This window comes from Protopterus annectens, chromosome 2.part1 (assembly GCF_019279795.1).
Source record: "Protopterus annectens isolate FY-2018-M chromosome 2.part1, PAN1.0, whole genome shotgun sequence".
In the NCBI taxonomy this organism is placed as follows: domain Eukaryota; kingdom Metazoa; phylum Chordata; order Ceratodontiformes; family Protopteridae; genus Protopterus; species Protopterus annectens.
The window spans coordinates 1,021,804,014-1,021,822,107 of NC_056729.1; the positions used below are offsets into that span (position 1 = coordinate 1,021,804,014).

At 42.1% G+C, this 18,094-nt stretch overlaps 1 protein-coding gene across 2 annotated transcripts in view; it reads right to left on the minus strand.

Moving 5' to 3' along the window:
* The window catches only part of LYAR (Ly1 antibody reactive), a 458,582-nt gene that overhangs the window by 202,966 nt on the left and 237,522 nt on the right, over positions 1 to 18,094 (minus strand). For both annotated transcript variants that reach the window (XM_044062603.1, XM_044062604.1), the window contains exon 6: positions 6,902 to 7,448. In XM_044062603.1, coding sequence (XP_043918538.1) covers positions 6,902 to 7,448 — 547 coding nt within the window. The remainder of the gene's footprint in view (positions 1 to 6,901; positions 7,449 to 18,094) is intronic.

Consider the following 18,094-nt stretch of genomic DNA (forward strand, 5'->3'; position numbering starts at 1 on the left):
GCACTATAAACCTTTTACCAGAAATTCCCAGCTCAGAAGGGCAGAGTCCAGCCTCTTCTCCCACAAGAGTGCAGACCACAAACCTTCTTAATGTAAAATAACTGGCCTGAAGCCCAAGTGCCTAAACCAGAACTAATACACTTTAAGAATAACAGACACTGGGCTCTCAATCAGCAGTTCCCAACTTAGAAGGATGAAAGCTACCTGTCCTGCCACCACAGTGCATGCCACAAACCTTCCTAATGTAAAACAACTGGTCTGAAGCCCAAGTGATTAATCCAAAAGAATGACAGCTAAACTTTAATCAAGTTACTACCAAGCAGTAATAAATACAATTGAATACTTTAGAGAATGCCTGGATTAGTGCTCAAGCTACACAAACAAAGCTAGATCCAGCAGGCCCGAATCCAGTCTATGCCACAGCAAACAAGGCGCACCAACTTCAGTAAGAAGCAGTTCAGATATGCATGCACTATAAGCCTTCAATCAGAAATTCCCAGCTCAGAAGGGCAGAGTCCAGCCTCTCCTCCCACAAGAGTGCAGACCACGAACCCTCTTAATGTAAAATAACTGGCCTGAAAGCCTAAGTGCTTAAACCAGAATTAATACACTTTTAGAATAACAGACACTGAGCCCTCAATCAGCAGTTCCCAACCTAGAAGGATGTAAGCTACCTGTTCTGCCACTACAGTGCAGACCACAAACCCTCTCAGTGCAAAACAACTGGTCCGAAGCCCAAGTGTTTAAACCAGAAGGCTTAGAATGAGTTACACCAAGCAGTAATAAATACAATTGAGTACTTTTAAGATGATGCAAAAGTAAAAAAAGTAGGTAGAAACACAAGTACAGTAAAAGCAGATTAAATTTTTTTTTTTTTTCTGAACAAGTGCTGAGATCAAAGAAACAGATTTGAGTGCTGAAACTAGAAAACTGGCTAGTTATAGGGAAAAAAAACTAAGCTAGAAGGCTTCCCTCCAACACAGAAGGGCTTGGGGGCTCAAAAGCCTGCAAATAGTCTATACCACTTAACAGGAAAGGCAAGAAACAAGCTTAAATTTTTTTTTTCTGTTTCCCAGATGCTCTCTTTGTACACAGTAGGAGTGCCTGAAATCAGAATATGATCTCACTGCACTCAGTTGAGTGAGCAAATGAGATGGGCCCAGAAGGAGTATCCAAACACAAATTTACAAGAGGGCGGGCAGCTGCAAGGCCACTAAGATTAACACCAAAACAAAAACAGGGAGGGTGGGTGGGACAAACTGAAGAGCAGAGTGAAAACTTCCAGTTCAGCTAAATATTCCTTCCACACAGTTAAAATCAATTTAAATACTGTAATTTTTTGAAAAAAAAGCAGATAAAGGTACTTAATTCTTATACGTCCAGCTGAATATAGCAAGTTGTTAGCCGGCCAAAGCTGAGGTTTTTAAGCAGAAAATATTTCACACTGTACCACTTAAATAGGCAAGGACAGGAAATCAAAGAATGTGACTACCCCCACACCTGTAATTACTAGCAAATAACAAAATTCAGCAAACACTGACTAACTACCAGTTCAGCTAATATTTCTTCCACACTGAAGAGCAGAGTGAAAACTTCCAGTTCAGCTAAATATTCCTTCCACACAGTTAAAATCAATTTAAATACTGTATTTTTTGAAAAAAAGCAGATAAAGGTACTTAAATTCTCTTATACGTCCAGTTGAATATAGCAAGTTGTTAGCCGCCAAAGCTGAGTTTTTAAGCAGAAAATATTTCACACTGTACCACTTAAATAGGCAAGGACAGGAAATCAAAGAATGTGACTACCCCCACACCTGTAATTACTAGCAAATAACAAAATTCAGCAAACACTGACTAACTACCAGTTCAGCTAATATTTCTTCCACACTGAAGAGCAGAGTGAAAACTTCCAGTTCAGCTAAATATTCCTTCCACACAGTTAAAATCAATTTAATTACTGTATTTTTTTGAAAAAAAAAGCAGATAAAGGTACTTAAATTCTCTTATACGTCCAGTTGAATATAGCAAGTTGTTAGCCGGCCAAAGCAGAGGTTTTTAAGCAGAAAATATTTCACACTGTACCACTTAAATAGGCAAGGACAGGAAATCAAAGAATGTGACTACCCCGACACCTGTAATTACTAGCAAATAACAAAATTCAGCAAACACTGACTAACTACCAGTTCAGCTAATATTTCTTCCACACTGAAGAGCAGAGTGAAAACTTCCAGTTCAGCTAAATATTCCTTCCACACAGTTAAAATCAATTTAAATACTGTATTTTTTGAAAAAAGCAGATAAAGGTACTTAAATTCTCTTATACGTCCAGTTGAATATAGCAAGTTGTTAGCCGGCCAAAGCTGAGTTTTTAAGCAGAAAATATTTCACACTGTACCACTTAAATAGGCAAGGACAGGAAATCAAAGAATGTGACTACCCCACACCTGTAATTACTAGCAAATAACAAAATTCAGCAAACACTGACTAACTACCAGTTCAGCTAATATTTCTTCCACACTGAAGAGCAGAGTGAAAACTTCCAGTTCAGCTAAATATTCCTTCCACACAGTTAAAATCAATTTAAATACTGTATTTTTTTGAAAAAAAAGCAGATAAAGGTACTTAAATTCTCTTATACGTCCAGTTGAATATAGCAAGTTGTTAGCCGGCCAAAGCTGAGGTTTTTAATTTGGAATGTCCAGAAAGGTGTTTAGAGTAGATAAGTCCAGAATTGGACACCATGATTTGTCTTTTCTGGGTACCAGGAAAAGTCTTGAATAGAAACCCTGTTCCTCTTCTGGTACTGCTTGAATAGCCCCCATGTTCATGAGGGAAAGTACTTGTTTCTGGGCCTCTGCCCACTGATTTGGGGGCAGGTCTGGCCATCCGTTTGGAGTTGGCAATGTGTGGAAATGAAATCTGTATCCCTGGGATACTATATTTAAAATCCATTTGTCCTGGGTTATAAGCTGTCAGTTTCTTGCATGAAGAGTCAGTTTTTCCCCCCAAAGGGGCGGCTAAAAGGTAAGTGCTTGGTAAGTGTAAAGGGAAGTCATTGAGACTGCTTACCATAGGGAGATGTCTTGTTGTTTCCAGATTTGGAGGAGGAGGCATCCCATTGCTTTGTTCTAAAAGTCCCTTGTGACTGAAACCTGGAGCCTTTGGAATGTCTGGGTTTGACTTGAGTGGCTCTCAAAGGAACTGGAAAGGACCAGTTCTTAGTAGGCCAGTGCCTACTAAACCCTGGAGGTTGCACTTGTAAGAAATCTTTCACAGTTTGCATAGATTTAGCTTTACCTTCCATCTTTTTTAAAACTTCTTCAGCCTTATTACCAAAGAGACGGTCCTGTTGTAAAGGAGCATCCAACAATTTTGCTTTAACATGATCAGGCAGATTTTGCTCTTTGAGCCAAGCATGCCTTCTTAGCACAGACCCAGTTACAGCAGTCCTGTAAGAGGCCTCCAAAGAATCAAAACTACATTGAAAAGTATGTTTTCCAACTTGTTCAGCTGAATGCAATCAATCCTGCAAATCTTTATTTTCCACACAGTCAGAAATTAACATAATTTTCCATTTAAGCAGTCCCATGATGTGCTGTTGATATTTTAGCATATGAAATTGGCAGTTTAAAGCCCTGATTGCCAAGGTTGCAGAAGTGTAAATCTTCTTACCCCATCTACCCAGCACCCTTCAATCTCTATCAGAAGGGGTAAGATTTTTAGCAGTAAATGCCTTAATGCCCTTGGGACCCTGAGAAATGGTTTCAGGATATGCAATAGGATTTTTGAAAAGGAATTTGTGGGAGTCAGGAACCCTGTAGTATCTGTCTGGCTTACAAGGAGCCGGAGGCATAGAATCAGGAGCCATACTAGATTCTGAAAAAACGTCATCAACAATGTCTAGAACAGGAGGTATAGCCAAAGGCCTATGCTGAGGAAGAAGAAGAAAATCCCCAAGTCTCTTTTTAGATTCAGAGAAATCCTGACTTTCCTAGTGGAAATGTTCCCTTAAGGTATGTAAAGTTTCCCCAAAAGAAAAATCCTCAGGGGGAGAAGCAGAAGGAATGGAATGGAATCTTCTGCATCAGAGTCCTCTTAAGTAGGTATAGACAATTCCTGTTCATTAGAAGAGTCAGAAGAAATAGAATCCTGTTCAGAAGATTCATAATCAATGTCTTGCCTAGGCCTCTTAGAAAGGGGGGGGGGTTGGCTACCCCTGATCAGAGTAATTAAATCTTCAGCCATTTTGATCATTTGTTTTTTTTAGACATAGGGGCCTGCACGTGGCCCAGGCATTTTTTTTTAAGCATAGGTCTAGATTTTGGCCTTAGTTTTGAAGATGGTGTCGGTCTAATATACAAATCTGTAGGCCTGAAAACACCCTCAGAAGCCGGTGCCTGCACAGCGGCTCCAGACCCATCTAAGGTAAAGACATCTGCGGGTTCCATAATTGAAGCATCTCGCGGCATACCGGATTCTGAATGGGTCTCAGTAGAGGCCTGCGAATCAGAAGTAGCAGGTATCAGGGGCTGCGAATGCGCCTCACTGAGTACCGGCGAATTGGTGACCGGCTTAGGAAAAGCGTCGTCGGCAGTTCTGGACCTCAACGACCTGTCTCTTTTTCTTTGCGTTTTTTAGGTATTCCGGTAGTCGGATTGCTAACCGACGACATTTCTGGATAATTAAAGCGTGAGCCAAAATATTTAGAAGCAAAAATGTACCGACATTCGATAGTGCGTTGATTAAATTTAGCACAAAAACAACAGCAAGGTACGTTGTGGTCAGGGCCTAGGCAAGGAATACATTACAAATTAAAATCTTTATGAGGTATTTGTTTCCCACAAGTAATGCAATTATTAACTTTTACTGACATCGGTAAGGAGCAAGAAAAAAAGTTTCCCCAACGGGGTACTTAGCTTTTTAGTTGAAGACTTCGGTTCTGAAACTCGAAAACGAAAAATTCAGTAGTCGGCCGACCGGCACTTGGGAACTGCTTCTGCTTTGGGCACCACTCGGCAAGAAAGACTGATGTAATGGCGTCGGCTGCATGTTTTATACCCCTGACGACCTGACGTCATGGATGAAGGGACAGCAACCGACGCAGGACCCAAGACTTTGTTAATCAGGCCCACTGAGGGCAAACTGGCAGCAGATTACCCAAATGTAATGACTGCAACAGTGAAACACGAAGAACATCTGTGCAGGATGAGAGTAATATGGTTGCGTCTTTAGGACCCTATTGTTAAAGCCAGCCATAGAGTTCCACACATGCTGAAGCCACTGAAGGTCTACCTCTGAAACCTTTACAAGCAACAGTTATGGTAGATTAGTCTAGATGATCAAGATAATGCAATGACAGTTGTCAAATGAACATGTGCAGCAGCTACTCACCAACAAGCACCTTCAGGTGATGTAGTCCAGAAACAAACTACAGTCAGACATCAGCAAAAACAATAACAGCAAAGCTAGGATCTGCTGCTGGCCTCAAACCTCAAGCACTTACTTTAATGTCTTTCTTAGGGATGGACGTGGATGTTCAAGACAATTTGTTATTTCCTTCATAGAGACCAGTCAGTACCATGATTTAAGAAAGCAGAAGGATGAATAGCAGATCAGACAAAAGCACCTGCATAAGTCTGGTTCTCAACTTTGGAGGAGGTTTTTTTGTCTTCAAATTTCAGTTGGGAGGTACTGTATGAAGACTGCTCATTGATTCTACAAGCTCAGGGCTCAAAAATCTGTCTGTGGAAATACTACTGTGACTACATAGATGTGTCAGAAAAAATGCATGAACCCAACATGCTAAGTTACCATCTAGTAAACAAAGAACAGATTTTCCAAATCCAATGGCAATGAAGTCAAACTCTGGAGAGACTGCAACAGTGATATTACCAGAGAGAGAGAGAGAGAGAAAGAAAAACCGTGACTGTGGGAAGTTGCATGAAAGGAAATCTCCCTACTACCAAACATGCAGAACAGTCACACATGGCAAGTATGTGTGTGACAAATAGTAATGAGGGAAAAACGGTTCCAATCTAAGTAATGGCAAAAGTGAACAATGAGCCAAAGTAGGAAATGTCAGCTACAAGATGCATATATGGTTCACTCTCTGGATGGAGGGCCGGGGATCAGTTTCCTCAAAAACATCTCTTTCAAGGAGCTAGCAGAAGGAAGATGCTATGTCATCCTCTGCCTGAATGAGCAGAATGGCCAATGACTATTCAACTTGCATTAGAAGAGCCAAATCTGGTGATCATTTGGCAACTGTCCTTCAAATCGTGAACCTCAGAATGTTCTGTTACTTACTCTTTCAAATAAAAAAAAAAATCCCAAAACTAGAGACAGTGTCAATATAACCATACTGTAGAGTCAAACTAGAAAAATGATGCTAATAGAAATAATGGGATAAGTCCATCTCTAGAAGATGTAGTCAGTAAAGTAGGCTTATTGACTTTGACAGGCACCGTCTGCCAGTGGTTTATTTAAACCTCTAATACAAACTGCATTTATATACATTATGCAAGTAACCAATGCAACAGAAGTGCAGTAAGTGATCACCCTGCTTCAGGATTTGATATCTTCACGAGCAATGTAATACTTGCTTTTTCAAGATGGTAATATGGACACATTAAGAGACAAACTGTACACTGGTGACAATGCTCTTTAAAGCAGGAGCAGAATACATAAGAAATGCTGTTCCTGCAGATGTAGGTGCTTGAGATTTTTAAACCAGGCCATTCAACACAGAAGTAAAACCCACTCTTAATTGCTCTCCAAGTAAAACTTTCTATTACCTTGGAAAACAGTATGTACAGCATTCATGTTGCCCAAGTACTGCAGACAACTGAAACACATCAATGGCTATAGCTACTTCCCCAGCAGGGACTTGTATGTTCACATACCTTCTTGTCTTTTATTTTTGTGTTTTCTATGCTTTTTATGTGATGAAATATCTTCCTCTACTCTCCGTGCTTCAAAACTAATGTCTGCAATCTCATCTTCAAGCTGTGTCTTCTTTTTGTTTTTCTTCTTCTTTTTCTCTGTTTCAGTGTTTTTCATACTTTCATCTGCCATTTCTTCTGTCATCTTACCTATCACACTAGTTTCTATACTTTCTTTCGAATCCTCTTGATTTTGGCTGTCTTGCCTTTTTCGTTTTTTCTTCTTTTTTGCAGAGTGTCTGTCTCCTTCACTGTTTTTATCAGTATCTCTTTCAGAAACCCCATTTTCTACACTGTGTATTTTATGTTCGATCTTTTCAGTATCAAAGTCTTGGTTTTCAAAATGCGATTCTTTTCTTTCCTTTTTCTTTTTCTGGATTTCTTCTTTTTTGTCACCCTTACAGTCTTGTGATTCCTCTTCTGACACCAGCTCTTCCCCATCATCAGTATCTGCAGGAGGACTTTCTGAAACTTGGTGTTTATTCCCTTGCTGTTGATTAGATGATTCCTAAGAAAATAAAGTACAGAATGGTCAAAGTTCCAAATGTATCAATAATATAACAATGACTCTATCTTTACAAATTAACTGTCAGAAGGCAGGTAATCTGAATGGGTTTCACTTCAACACAAGTTAAGAGGTCCGCAATCCTATTTGCCAATGAAACAGGACACAGTATTCAGAAGATGGCAGCCTTCTAAGGAGAGATCAGTGGCAATCAAAATGCAACTGGCTCCTTTACGTTGTGGTGTCAGCCCAAGTCAGACCTATCTGCTTTTTCATGGAATAGTTTAAAACTCCACACATGAAGAATCAAAAAAGTCTAACAAGGAAATGCAAATACGTTTAAACACCATGCTCATCAACCTGTATGCTTTTCAGTGGTAAAATGATGGTTATTGTCTCTTTCAGGTTAAGTTACTTGTTGCACAAGAGCTGCGTACAACTAAAAGCTTAAATATGTGAAATTACAGGCACAGTGCACAGTAAATGAGTAGATGTTCTGTACACCCTCTCAAGAACAGACGGGATGATTAATGACTGACTTGATAGTGAGGCCAGACTCACAGATTACATGCTGATAAAGGCTACAAGGATGAAGGAACTGAAGCAAATTTTATTTAGTTAGTTATTGTCTGTTGACTAGGTTAGACCCACTAGGCTACTGGCCTCTTTTCAGGGGAGACCTGAGGTAGTATTTATACTGCTACTGGAAACCTGAACAGGGCATCTGGGTTCCTCCTACTCTTACTGACAGCTCATGAGGATGTTAAAGATCCCACAAAACATACCACCAAGCAGATGGGACCTTGATTTAACTTCTCATTTGAAGAACAACACATAAGAGTGCAGCATCACATCCAAATGTGTTAGCAGTCCAATTACCTGGAGTGGAAATAGAACCCAGAAACTTCCAGATACAAAGGTGAGTGTGCTAACTGTTGTGCTAGTGACACAGTTATGATTAACATATTTGATTACTGCCAAACATGATCAAAAATCATGAAATGTTTCATTAAACAAATAAGACAGACCAATTAAATTACTTTATTCATCATACCCACAAAGGCTGCCAATACTATGGTGTAGAGAGATAAAGTCACTATTATGGCCTAGGCAACACAGTTTTAGTGGCACAGATGTCTGCGACACTGGCACAAGATGATGAGAAAGCCTTTGGGTGCATGTCACGGTAGATGTGCAGCAGAGACTGGGGATGCAGGTGGGCAGGGAGGAGCATTCTCTAAGGGACGTAGGGACAGGGCAGTCTCTCTGTAGCTGCTGTGTGTTTGTATGTTGGGGTGGCATATGCTAGTATGCCCCACTATGCATCTGTTCTAAGGATATCAGAGGTGCATGAAGAGTGGGGAAACGTTAGGACAGAAGACATTCCCAACAGCAGAGTGATGCTGCAACAGGATCCTCAATCACTTTACAAATCTAAGACTAGGCCAGGGTTGATGTGGGAGCGAAGACAGGGTCTGATAAACCTGATGAACAAGGAGAGGACCTGGGAGTAAGGGGATGCTCAGCTGCAGGATCCCAAACAATAAATACATAAATAAATCTATGAAAAAGATATAACTAGTTTCAAATTTGATGTATGATGCAAGACTTGGTTTAAATTTGCAAATCTGCAAAGCTTCCATTATCATGACACTTAATCACCTACACCTTTGGAGATTCACTCTGAAACTAGTGTCTATTATACTATACATTCCAAACATTGGGAAAGTACACTCACCAAGCTAAATGTACGATATATACAGGGTATACAATACAAACTGCAGCAACCACCTCTAACTACAACATCTCGGGAGGGAGGACTGCAGTAATGTGGATCTTCTAAACATCTCTGCAGGCTGATGCAACAAACTACAGGCATGAGCTGCCAAAAGGGTAAGTTGCAGTCCAACCATTTGGGCCTTTCAAAAAAGCAGCCAAAAGGAGGAGTAAAACCATAAGGCACAACCAGAGCTGCCAAAAGAGAGAAGTAAACCAAAGAATAAAACCAAGCCCCACTCCAACAGTAAAGTGGCAGGTGGCCTAAAACTCCTAAAGGGTGCAGGACCCCCTGGCAGCTGCCCTAGTGGCAGTGCATTTCACTTCAAGGAGTGCAATTGTGGCAGAATAATCCCAGAATGAGGCCTAAAAAACCCTGGAATCCAAACCCAAAGAACTCATAACAGAAAGCAAAACTTGCCCTAATTGGAAACAGAAGTCCAATGAAGAACACAGGCACCTTTGAGACTGTCAATCCAAACTTTAACAAACAACAAAGGAGTTGCAAACTTGTGCTTTTAGTTCTGTCCAAATAATAAGAAGAACTGCCTATTTCCGGGAAAAACATAAAAAATCTTAAATGAATATTTTGGGAGGAAAGCTTAAAAAAAAAACCACCTTTTGCATAAAATAAGGGCCAGTAACTAGAAAGCACCTTAGGGTCAGCAAAGATGGCCTTATAATGCATTTAGAGGGCCCATAATATGGAAACCTCAGCCTTGGCTCAACCGCCATAAAATCCTGTAATTAGCAGTGCTCACTTGCAAAAAAAATGGCCAACAAAAAAAAGTCTGTAGAGAAAGCTAAGTTTCAACTTCAGCAGGGGAACCCTCAGGTCTTTTAGGTTGTGTAAGGAGTTTCTCCCACACAAAATCTCGGAGATCCCAAGAGGTGGAAGGGAGCTCTGTGTGATGTCTGCGCTGCAGCATGAACTAAGAAAGGAAGAGAACAAACTCAACTCAAAAGTAAACTCGTAAAGATCAGTGAGAGCACACACACAAATTAGGAATGAAAACATCAAAGAGAAAGACAAACCTTTGTCTAGTAACTAAGTCATATATCTTTGAGCCACACACAAAATTGTTAAAATCAAACATCAAAATCTTTGCTGGCCTCAAAAAATAAATGGAGGACAAAACCAGAATTTCCTTTTCTCTTGTAGAATAGACCAGGTAGCTAGGTGCATAACATTCAAAACAACCTGAGGAACATCAGGCTCAACCTGGTTCAGAACAGACATGCTGTGGGGAGGAGGCTTGTACCAGAAATCTCACATTTAGCAATGGGGCGTACCCCAAGGCCAATCGGGACCTTAAAATCATCAAGGGCTTTGAGCTGTCTGACCTCAGACTTCTCAGTAATGGGTAGAGGAAAAGAGAGGAACGAAGCAGGCTCCATCATAAAGAAAAAGTCCACTCTGAAGAGCATAAGTACCTTTGGGGAAATTGGCATGGTTGGACATTGGCACACGGCAAGATAGCTCCAATGAGATCAAGAGCTGGACTTCTCCAAGCTGTGGGATGAAACCTTGTGAAATCACTTTGGAGCTTCCAATTTAGTGGATCCATATAACATCCTGCCTGCTGGAGTTCCTATGACACTCATTGATAGACTCTCACCTTGGAATAAGATTGGTGCCTCTGAGTCAGGAAAATCATTTTTGCAAATCAAAAGTTTTTAAGATTGAGCTGTAAACTGAAGAATGTCTCTTGTTGACTCATGACACATTATCATAGAGGATACACATGCATCCATCAAGAAGTAATTCCTTGAAAGCTATTCTCAACAACTGGACCTGGAACATCTAATTCCAACAAATGTATTATGTTTGTATGTAGATTGACATCTCCTTGTTTTGATATGTTTTGTATTTAGGCTGGCTCCCCAAGCATTGTCTGAGGCATCTGTCTTTAGATGAGCTCTAAGCATTGTCTGAGGCATCTGTCGTTAAACCTGTCCTAGGGGTGACGTTCCAAAGCCTAGTCTTTCCTAGTGACATTCCTGAGCCTACCACAATGAATCCTTATGTTGCAGCACTGTATTGTCTGTGTTTTGTCCGATCTACATTGTGCAGCTTCCTCTCATTGCAGTTTGCACCACAGGAAGCTCATAAATGAAGCCCTATATGGAAGCACTAGAATACAAGGACTGTCATACCACAAGGTTTGAAACTGATGTTGATGGGTGGAAAGGTCTGACTGATGAGAGAGTTGGTGAAGCAAGGGATAGAAAGGCCTTTGTCCTGGGTTACAAAGGTAAAACACCATGTCTGATGGGGTTACTAGATGCACTACATGTCTTGACAAGGTACTACTACTATTCGCTCACAGAATACCCTAGGCATCTTACATATAAGCATCACTTATCGCTCTTGAATTCCAAGCTCTTCCCTTCCTTGAAGCCAGAAATATCTGTAGATCTCTAATAAGGTTAGATCTGTATTCCTAGTCAGAAGAGTCACTGGAGCTAGGAAGACAATACACTCTGCACTTAGAGAACTGACAGTGAGGCAAATGCAGAGAACTGAAAGTGAGAAGTTTTCTGCAACTTAGTAGCGATAGGAACTGAAAGGGTGTTGATAGTTGGAGATCCAAAGTTGAGTCAATGAGATCCATCCAAGCATCAACAAAGCAGAGGTAAAAGCTGCATCAAAAACATTTTGAACTCCAGGATTGTGTATAAGTGTTGAGGATAGATAAAAATTGTCTCTTCGTCCCTCTAGGTACTGGGAACATTTCTTAGGCCCACTTGCAGAGGGTCTGGCTCTGCTGCCCAGCCCCTCTGGGACAGAGGCAAAGCCCTGAATTTTGAATGTGAGCTTCCAGAGGAACGAGGAGGAGGAACGCCTGGCAGTGTGCAAGGCATGGGCAAGGGCCTGAAATAAACCAAATGTGGGTGTATGACCATTTGTCCTGTATGATATCCTCCATCCAATTTTTGGGTAATTTAACCCAAACTTCCTTCCAAAGTGCAGTGCTGCCAGACGAAGTGCCAGGCAGCTGAAAGGTAGGTGGGTGAAGGCTACTAAAGGATTGACCCCTGCCTCACCCGAGTGCCTCACTGCCTCTCTCCCTGTTCTAGGCCTGTTCTGCTCTGAGCTCTGCCCTGCCCGTCCTTATCTACCTCTAGATCTACCCTGGGCTGGGTGAGGATAGCCCACCCTTTTATACTTTAGTTTCTACCAAACTTACTAAACTGGGACCAAAAATCTTTAACAGTCTGCATAGTCTTAGCCTTGTTCTCCATTTTCAATTCCTGTTTCAAATAGGAGGGACCAAACAACACGCCAGATTGTAAAGGAGCATCTAAAACTTGTTTTAACATTTTCAGTGCAATTCTGATCCTCAGCCAGGGCGTGCCTCAGCGAAGAACTGACCCAGAAGAACTGACCCTATACTAGGCCTTGCAACTAGGCCCAAGCATCAAAAAATGCTTACTTGCCTGTTCACCAGAAACATGCACTAAAAACACTCCTCTTACAATCAATACCAACTGCCAGACCATCAACCTTAGGACTCAACTTAGACTTCAGAGATAGTTTTTCATTTTGTTGTGAATCATGGCACCAGAGCCCCTAAGAGCAGAGAAGTAGAAGAGTAGAAAAGTATAGACCTTCTTTCCCCATCTATAGTTGTCCTTTAGCCTGAACTTGCATTTAGGAAACCTTACTAACAACAGGGCCCTTTAGGCCCCTGGCTAATAGTGGGTGGCTGTTTCTGGAGATGAGGCTTCTAATCACCCTGTGGGACTATGAGGCCCCCTGGCTCCACCGCAGGAACACAGGGAATCAGGAGCAAGAGAAGGATTAAGAGAAGCCTCTGTAAAAAAACGCCGTCACACATCAAAAAGGGAGGAGTAGCCAGGCAAAGCCTGGGTAAAACAGAAAAGCCAGAAATTCTGGAATCAGAGAAGTCCTGACCCAGACCCTTAAAAAAATCCCTCATAAAATGAATGAGATGAAGAGAGAAAAAAAAAAAGAAAAGTAAGTGAGGGAGAGAGCAGAGATCCATCAGAGAAGAACAAATCAGTACCCTGTCTGTGAGGAGTCGATAAGAGTCTCTTCCAGACACCTGCCAAAATCTAAAACTCCCAGGCTCCCCAGCTCAGTCTCCACCATCAGGAGGGAACCCCTAATCAAAGTAATCAAATCTTCTCTCTGCCATTTTGCCATTTTCTTGGGCACAGTACACAGTACCTGAAGAGGTAACACCAGCTGAACTGAAACCTGCTGGCCTGCTGGGAGAAGCTGAGCTGAAGAAGGAGAAGGAGGGCGGAGGCCTAAGGAAGGGGGGAGGGAGAAGTATAGTAACCTGAAGCCCCTCAGCCTGACTTGTCTCCTGAGAGGCCACATCTTGCAATAATAAGGTCTCACCCTGGAAACCAAAACCTCCCGCTGGAGCCACGGCTCCACCGACACCCGGCCAAGACCAGACAGGTCACCTAGCCAAGGCTCCCACCTGCAGCCTTGCGCGCTCTGGAAAGTTGGTGCGCCGCATCCGACGACGTTTCGGGCCTGCAATCTTCCCAAAGACTAACCCCTCAATCCAACCTCAATTATAGTTCTTCTATTTAATCTAGTACAAAATCTACAGCTAAGGCGAATGCCCAACCACGTCAAGCTCAGGCCCTACAAAAGCAATTAAGTAAAGTCTGTATCTTCTATCCACTTATTTCCACAAGACATGCTTTTCTGACATTTTTAGGACATCCGGGCAAGAAAAACTAAAATAAAAAACTAAAATATTTAGCCGGGTTTGAACCAAAACAAAAACTGGGTCTTCTCAAAGAACGCGATCAACCGCACGCACTTGCAATGCTGCTTCTGCATCGACCATGCAAAAGGCTGAGGATATGAGGCCGTCCCATGTGATTTGTACCCCTTGCCCCCTGATGTCAGTCAGATGTCGGTGTGACCGCCCAGCGGCCTTATTTGATTGATATTCCACCCAGGAGGATGGGACTGACCAAGTGTAAGGACTGCAGCAATGTGAGATGAAGAACATCTGACCCAATATAAACAAGTATATGGTTTCAGCTCTGTGACAGAGGGATACAGCCCCAACTGTGACCCAGTTAACCCAAGATTGATTACTAGCTCAGGGAGCTGAAACAGCCAGGGTAGTGTGGGCAAGAGAAGTACAGTTTATGCCAGAGCACTCACACAGGAGGGAGGGTTGTGGTAGCTCCTCTCCCTGTGATGATCAGGTGCCTCAGGAGAATGGTGTAGGCCACATCCCAGAGAAAAATGTGTGTGTGGGGACGGGACAGGACACAGTGCTCCATCTGCCAATCGTAGCCCCAACAGAACTGTGTCAAGGAGTGGGCATGCTTTTGTTTCAGTACAGGTTTTCCCCGCCAGAGTAATGCAGAATCCTACATTACTGCTATGGGGGTTGGAGTTTGGGTTGCATTACAAAATGCCCTAATGGCTACTACAGTGACAGCTCCATCTCCATGATGAGATCTCACTTCATAGGGAACAAACGGCCTGAAAATGGCTCTCCCCCTGTGAGGAACAAGTGGACCATTGATCACTGGCAGCTGAAGGCTGTCAGGGTGACTAAAACAATTACAAGAGGCAGAAACCATGTGACTCATCCCACCAGATCAATTATTTTACTGTATTAATTAAAAGTGTACTAGATGTGCACTTTCACCTTCTTCTTTACTTTTCTTTCTGACAAGCCCCACGTGTCTGCTATATGCTTTCTTAAAATCTGCAGCATTCTCTTCTAGCTTGGTGTTGCCTCACTGGTACCCAGTAGTAAGCAGGGTGCTGTAGTACCTGGATTAAGGTGGGTAGGAATGAGTGGCTGATGTTGGCTTTCCCATCTTGGGAAATGGGAGGTGGCCTGACTGACTGCAAAGCTGGTACCTATGTGAGAAGTGCAATATGCAGTTCTATAGCTTGAGGATATGTGCTTGGTGATAAGCTCTGCCCCCGACAGCATTCATTAGCATGTGCGTGCAGGCATATGTACATCCCAGATAGGCATTCTGGACCCTCACAACAATGACTCTTCAAATCACCTGCTGAGATATGGGGGCATGGCATAAAGAAAACACCACTAAAGTACAGAGGATGACACTAATACAGTGGCTGTGTTGCTGTACAGTTTTCCAGACTAAGAACAATTAGCATCCAACCTGTAAACTTGGGTAGTCACAGTTTAGGGGTATTAATACAGAACATCATCTCTGGGATGAAAGGCACCTATTGCCTTATGAGAAAAGCACCTTTCAAAGCTACCTAGCTAATGTCCCCACTGATTCACTTCCATACCACCAGTGGTCTCTGGGAGGTCACTGCCATAGGGGAAAAATAAACTTTAGACCTACAAGGGGCTGATGAATAGCAGGCAAAAAGGGAAAACAAATCAGCTGCTTTTAATGCCACAACTTCAGCAGGAAGGCTATTCCAAGAAATCAACTCCTTCTGTGAAAGACCTTTTCATTACTCCTGTTCCTCTTATCAAAGTCTTTACCGATAAGCATTTTTGACTAATACTCTCCTATTGTACCAAAAATGAACATGCTAAAAAAAATTTGATGATAGCTTTACCTTTAACCCTTCTATGCTATACTGCCAAAAGGATATGACATATCTTTGAGCATCAGGCTCAATCTTCACCCTTGACTGTATACTAACTGTATTACTGACCATCATGTGTCTGCAGTAGCAAGGAACTCTATATGTTGTACAACTTAAAGGTATGGCATCTACGTCCAAGGAAATCACTGTAACACTGCATTTGGCATTCATCATTGAGTACAATGCCCCCTCTGGTATGTACCTAACCAGACATATCCAACAACTGGAACGTCCACAGAGGTTCCTCACTAAAATACTACAGGGCTTGAGTAACATGTTCTATGGAGACCGCCTCAGGCCCTATCCCTGTATTCCATCTCCTACAGGCTGTTGAGGAGAGATCTATGCCTGGCATACAAGGCATCATCAGACCCCACTCTGACAGACCTCCTGCATATCCACAAAAAAAACCAGCACCAGAATTACATGTTCTAAAGACTTAAAACCTTGTTTGTGATATAAACAGGACCGACTGCAGAGACAGATGTTTATCCCAGGGACTACACTGTCTATGGAACAGGCTCACCATCCATGTGTAGCAGAGTTCCTCCTTAACCCAATTCAAGTGCAACTTGGACAGTAGGATGGGGAACAGGAAATTCATCCCTAGTTTGGCACCTATGTCTGCAATGGTCCATCTCCCAGGTCCTTGCTTGTAAATGTTTCACCTACCAAACCCCTGCTTATACTTATCAAGGGTACCAGAATTTGTCAGATTTGAGATGCATGGCTAGACTTAAAAAGGCCCTTGTGGCTGTTAGCTTAGTAAGCGCCTATGAACTTATGAAATATAAACACACATTTTTATCTGTTTGCTTTCTGTAGTCCAGACTGACCTCATTAGACCTACAGCCTATTTTCAAGCGAGACCAGAGTTTATACTTTTGCAACTAAGAGACATTCAGCCAAGGCACAAGGGACAAAGGAATCTCCCCCTCTCTTCATCCGACAAATGTGTTTTTTTTTTTTTCATGTTGGCCTGCTTAAGTTCTGGACATCAGAGATAGTAGTACTTAGAGATTTAGTCAGAGCACAAGAAAGTCCCCCTTGTCTACTTTTTAGCCAGGGCACAAGATTTTCATTCACCCTCTCACTGTTTCTCTTGTTCTCTCCTCAGAAAAATCATTAAACTCTGCCTAAGCTGAGAGAAACTCAGGAAGACTGAAACTTAACATCTCATCCAAACAGAAGGTCAAGAATGTTGCACTCCTTTCATAATGTAATGCAGCAATAATTGACCCCAAATCCAACCACCTAGTGTGGGGGGATTTTGAATAGAACTAACAGCCTTCTGATTTTCCTGGTATCAGAGGTTAGTGTGCCACTGCTAAGCCAGTAACAATGCATGTGCTCTACAATCAGCTTAATATTTAAAGATGGACATCAAATAATATCTAGTACCATGTCTGTGGCATCTCCCATTTTTATTGTTGTTAACACCATCAATGCACTTTGGCATCTGATATAATCCTCATGGACTTCCCAGAGAAACATTTTATAATGGCAGGGCAGGGCAAAAATAGCATGTTAATAAAGAGGTAACTAAGGATTTGTAAGGGGGGGTGTTAGTTAGGATAAAACTTTTCTTACTGACGGCTTGTGTCCATAAGGGAATTGGGGAGGGGGACTGAAGGAAAATGTATGATTTCCCATCCAATTATCAAGGTTTCATTTGAATACGGTCAGGGATGAACTCTGTTTTACATGGATGTGGAGCCTATTCCATAGTGCAGGGATCTCTCTCTCTCTCCCCAGTATGTTCTGTTTAGGGCACAAGCAAAGTTTCGATCCCTGGATCTACTGTTTCTGGTGTCATTGTTTTGCTCCCATGCAAAAGATCCATCAGGGCACAGTCTGAGGAAGCCCTGTAGGCCAAGAAAGGATCCCCTCTCAGCAGCCTGCAGGAGACTGAATACAGAGACAGACTTTAGATGATCAGTGTACAACACAGTATTCATGCCCTGAATTCTCCTGGTAAGAAACTTTTGTGGGAGGTCCAACTGTTGCACATATCTGGTTAGCTACACAACAAAGGGGTCACTGTAATCACTGATAGATCCTTTATACCACTCTGCCCATATCAGACCTGGGAACATATGTAGACAACAATCTGGCCCCTGACCATCATTAAGATAAGAAAATTATTCTGCTTCACCCTTACCTATAAACTAGGTGACACAGAATGATTTTCTTAGCAATGTGTTGGTCAAAGGCCAGATTGTTATCTACACATGTTCCCAAGTCCTTTACTATTGGGTCAGCTCTTAGGGGTGTTTTATTG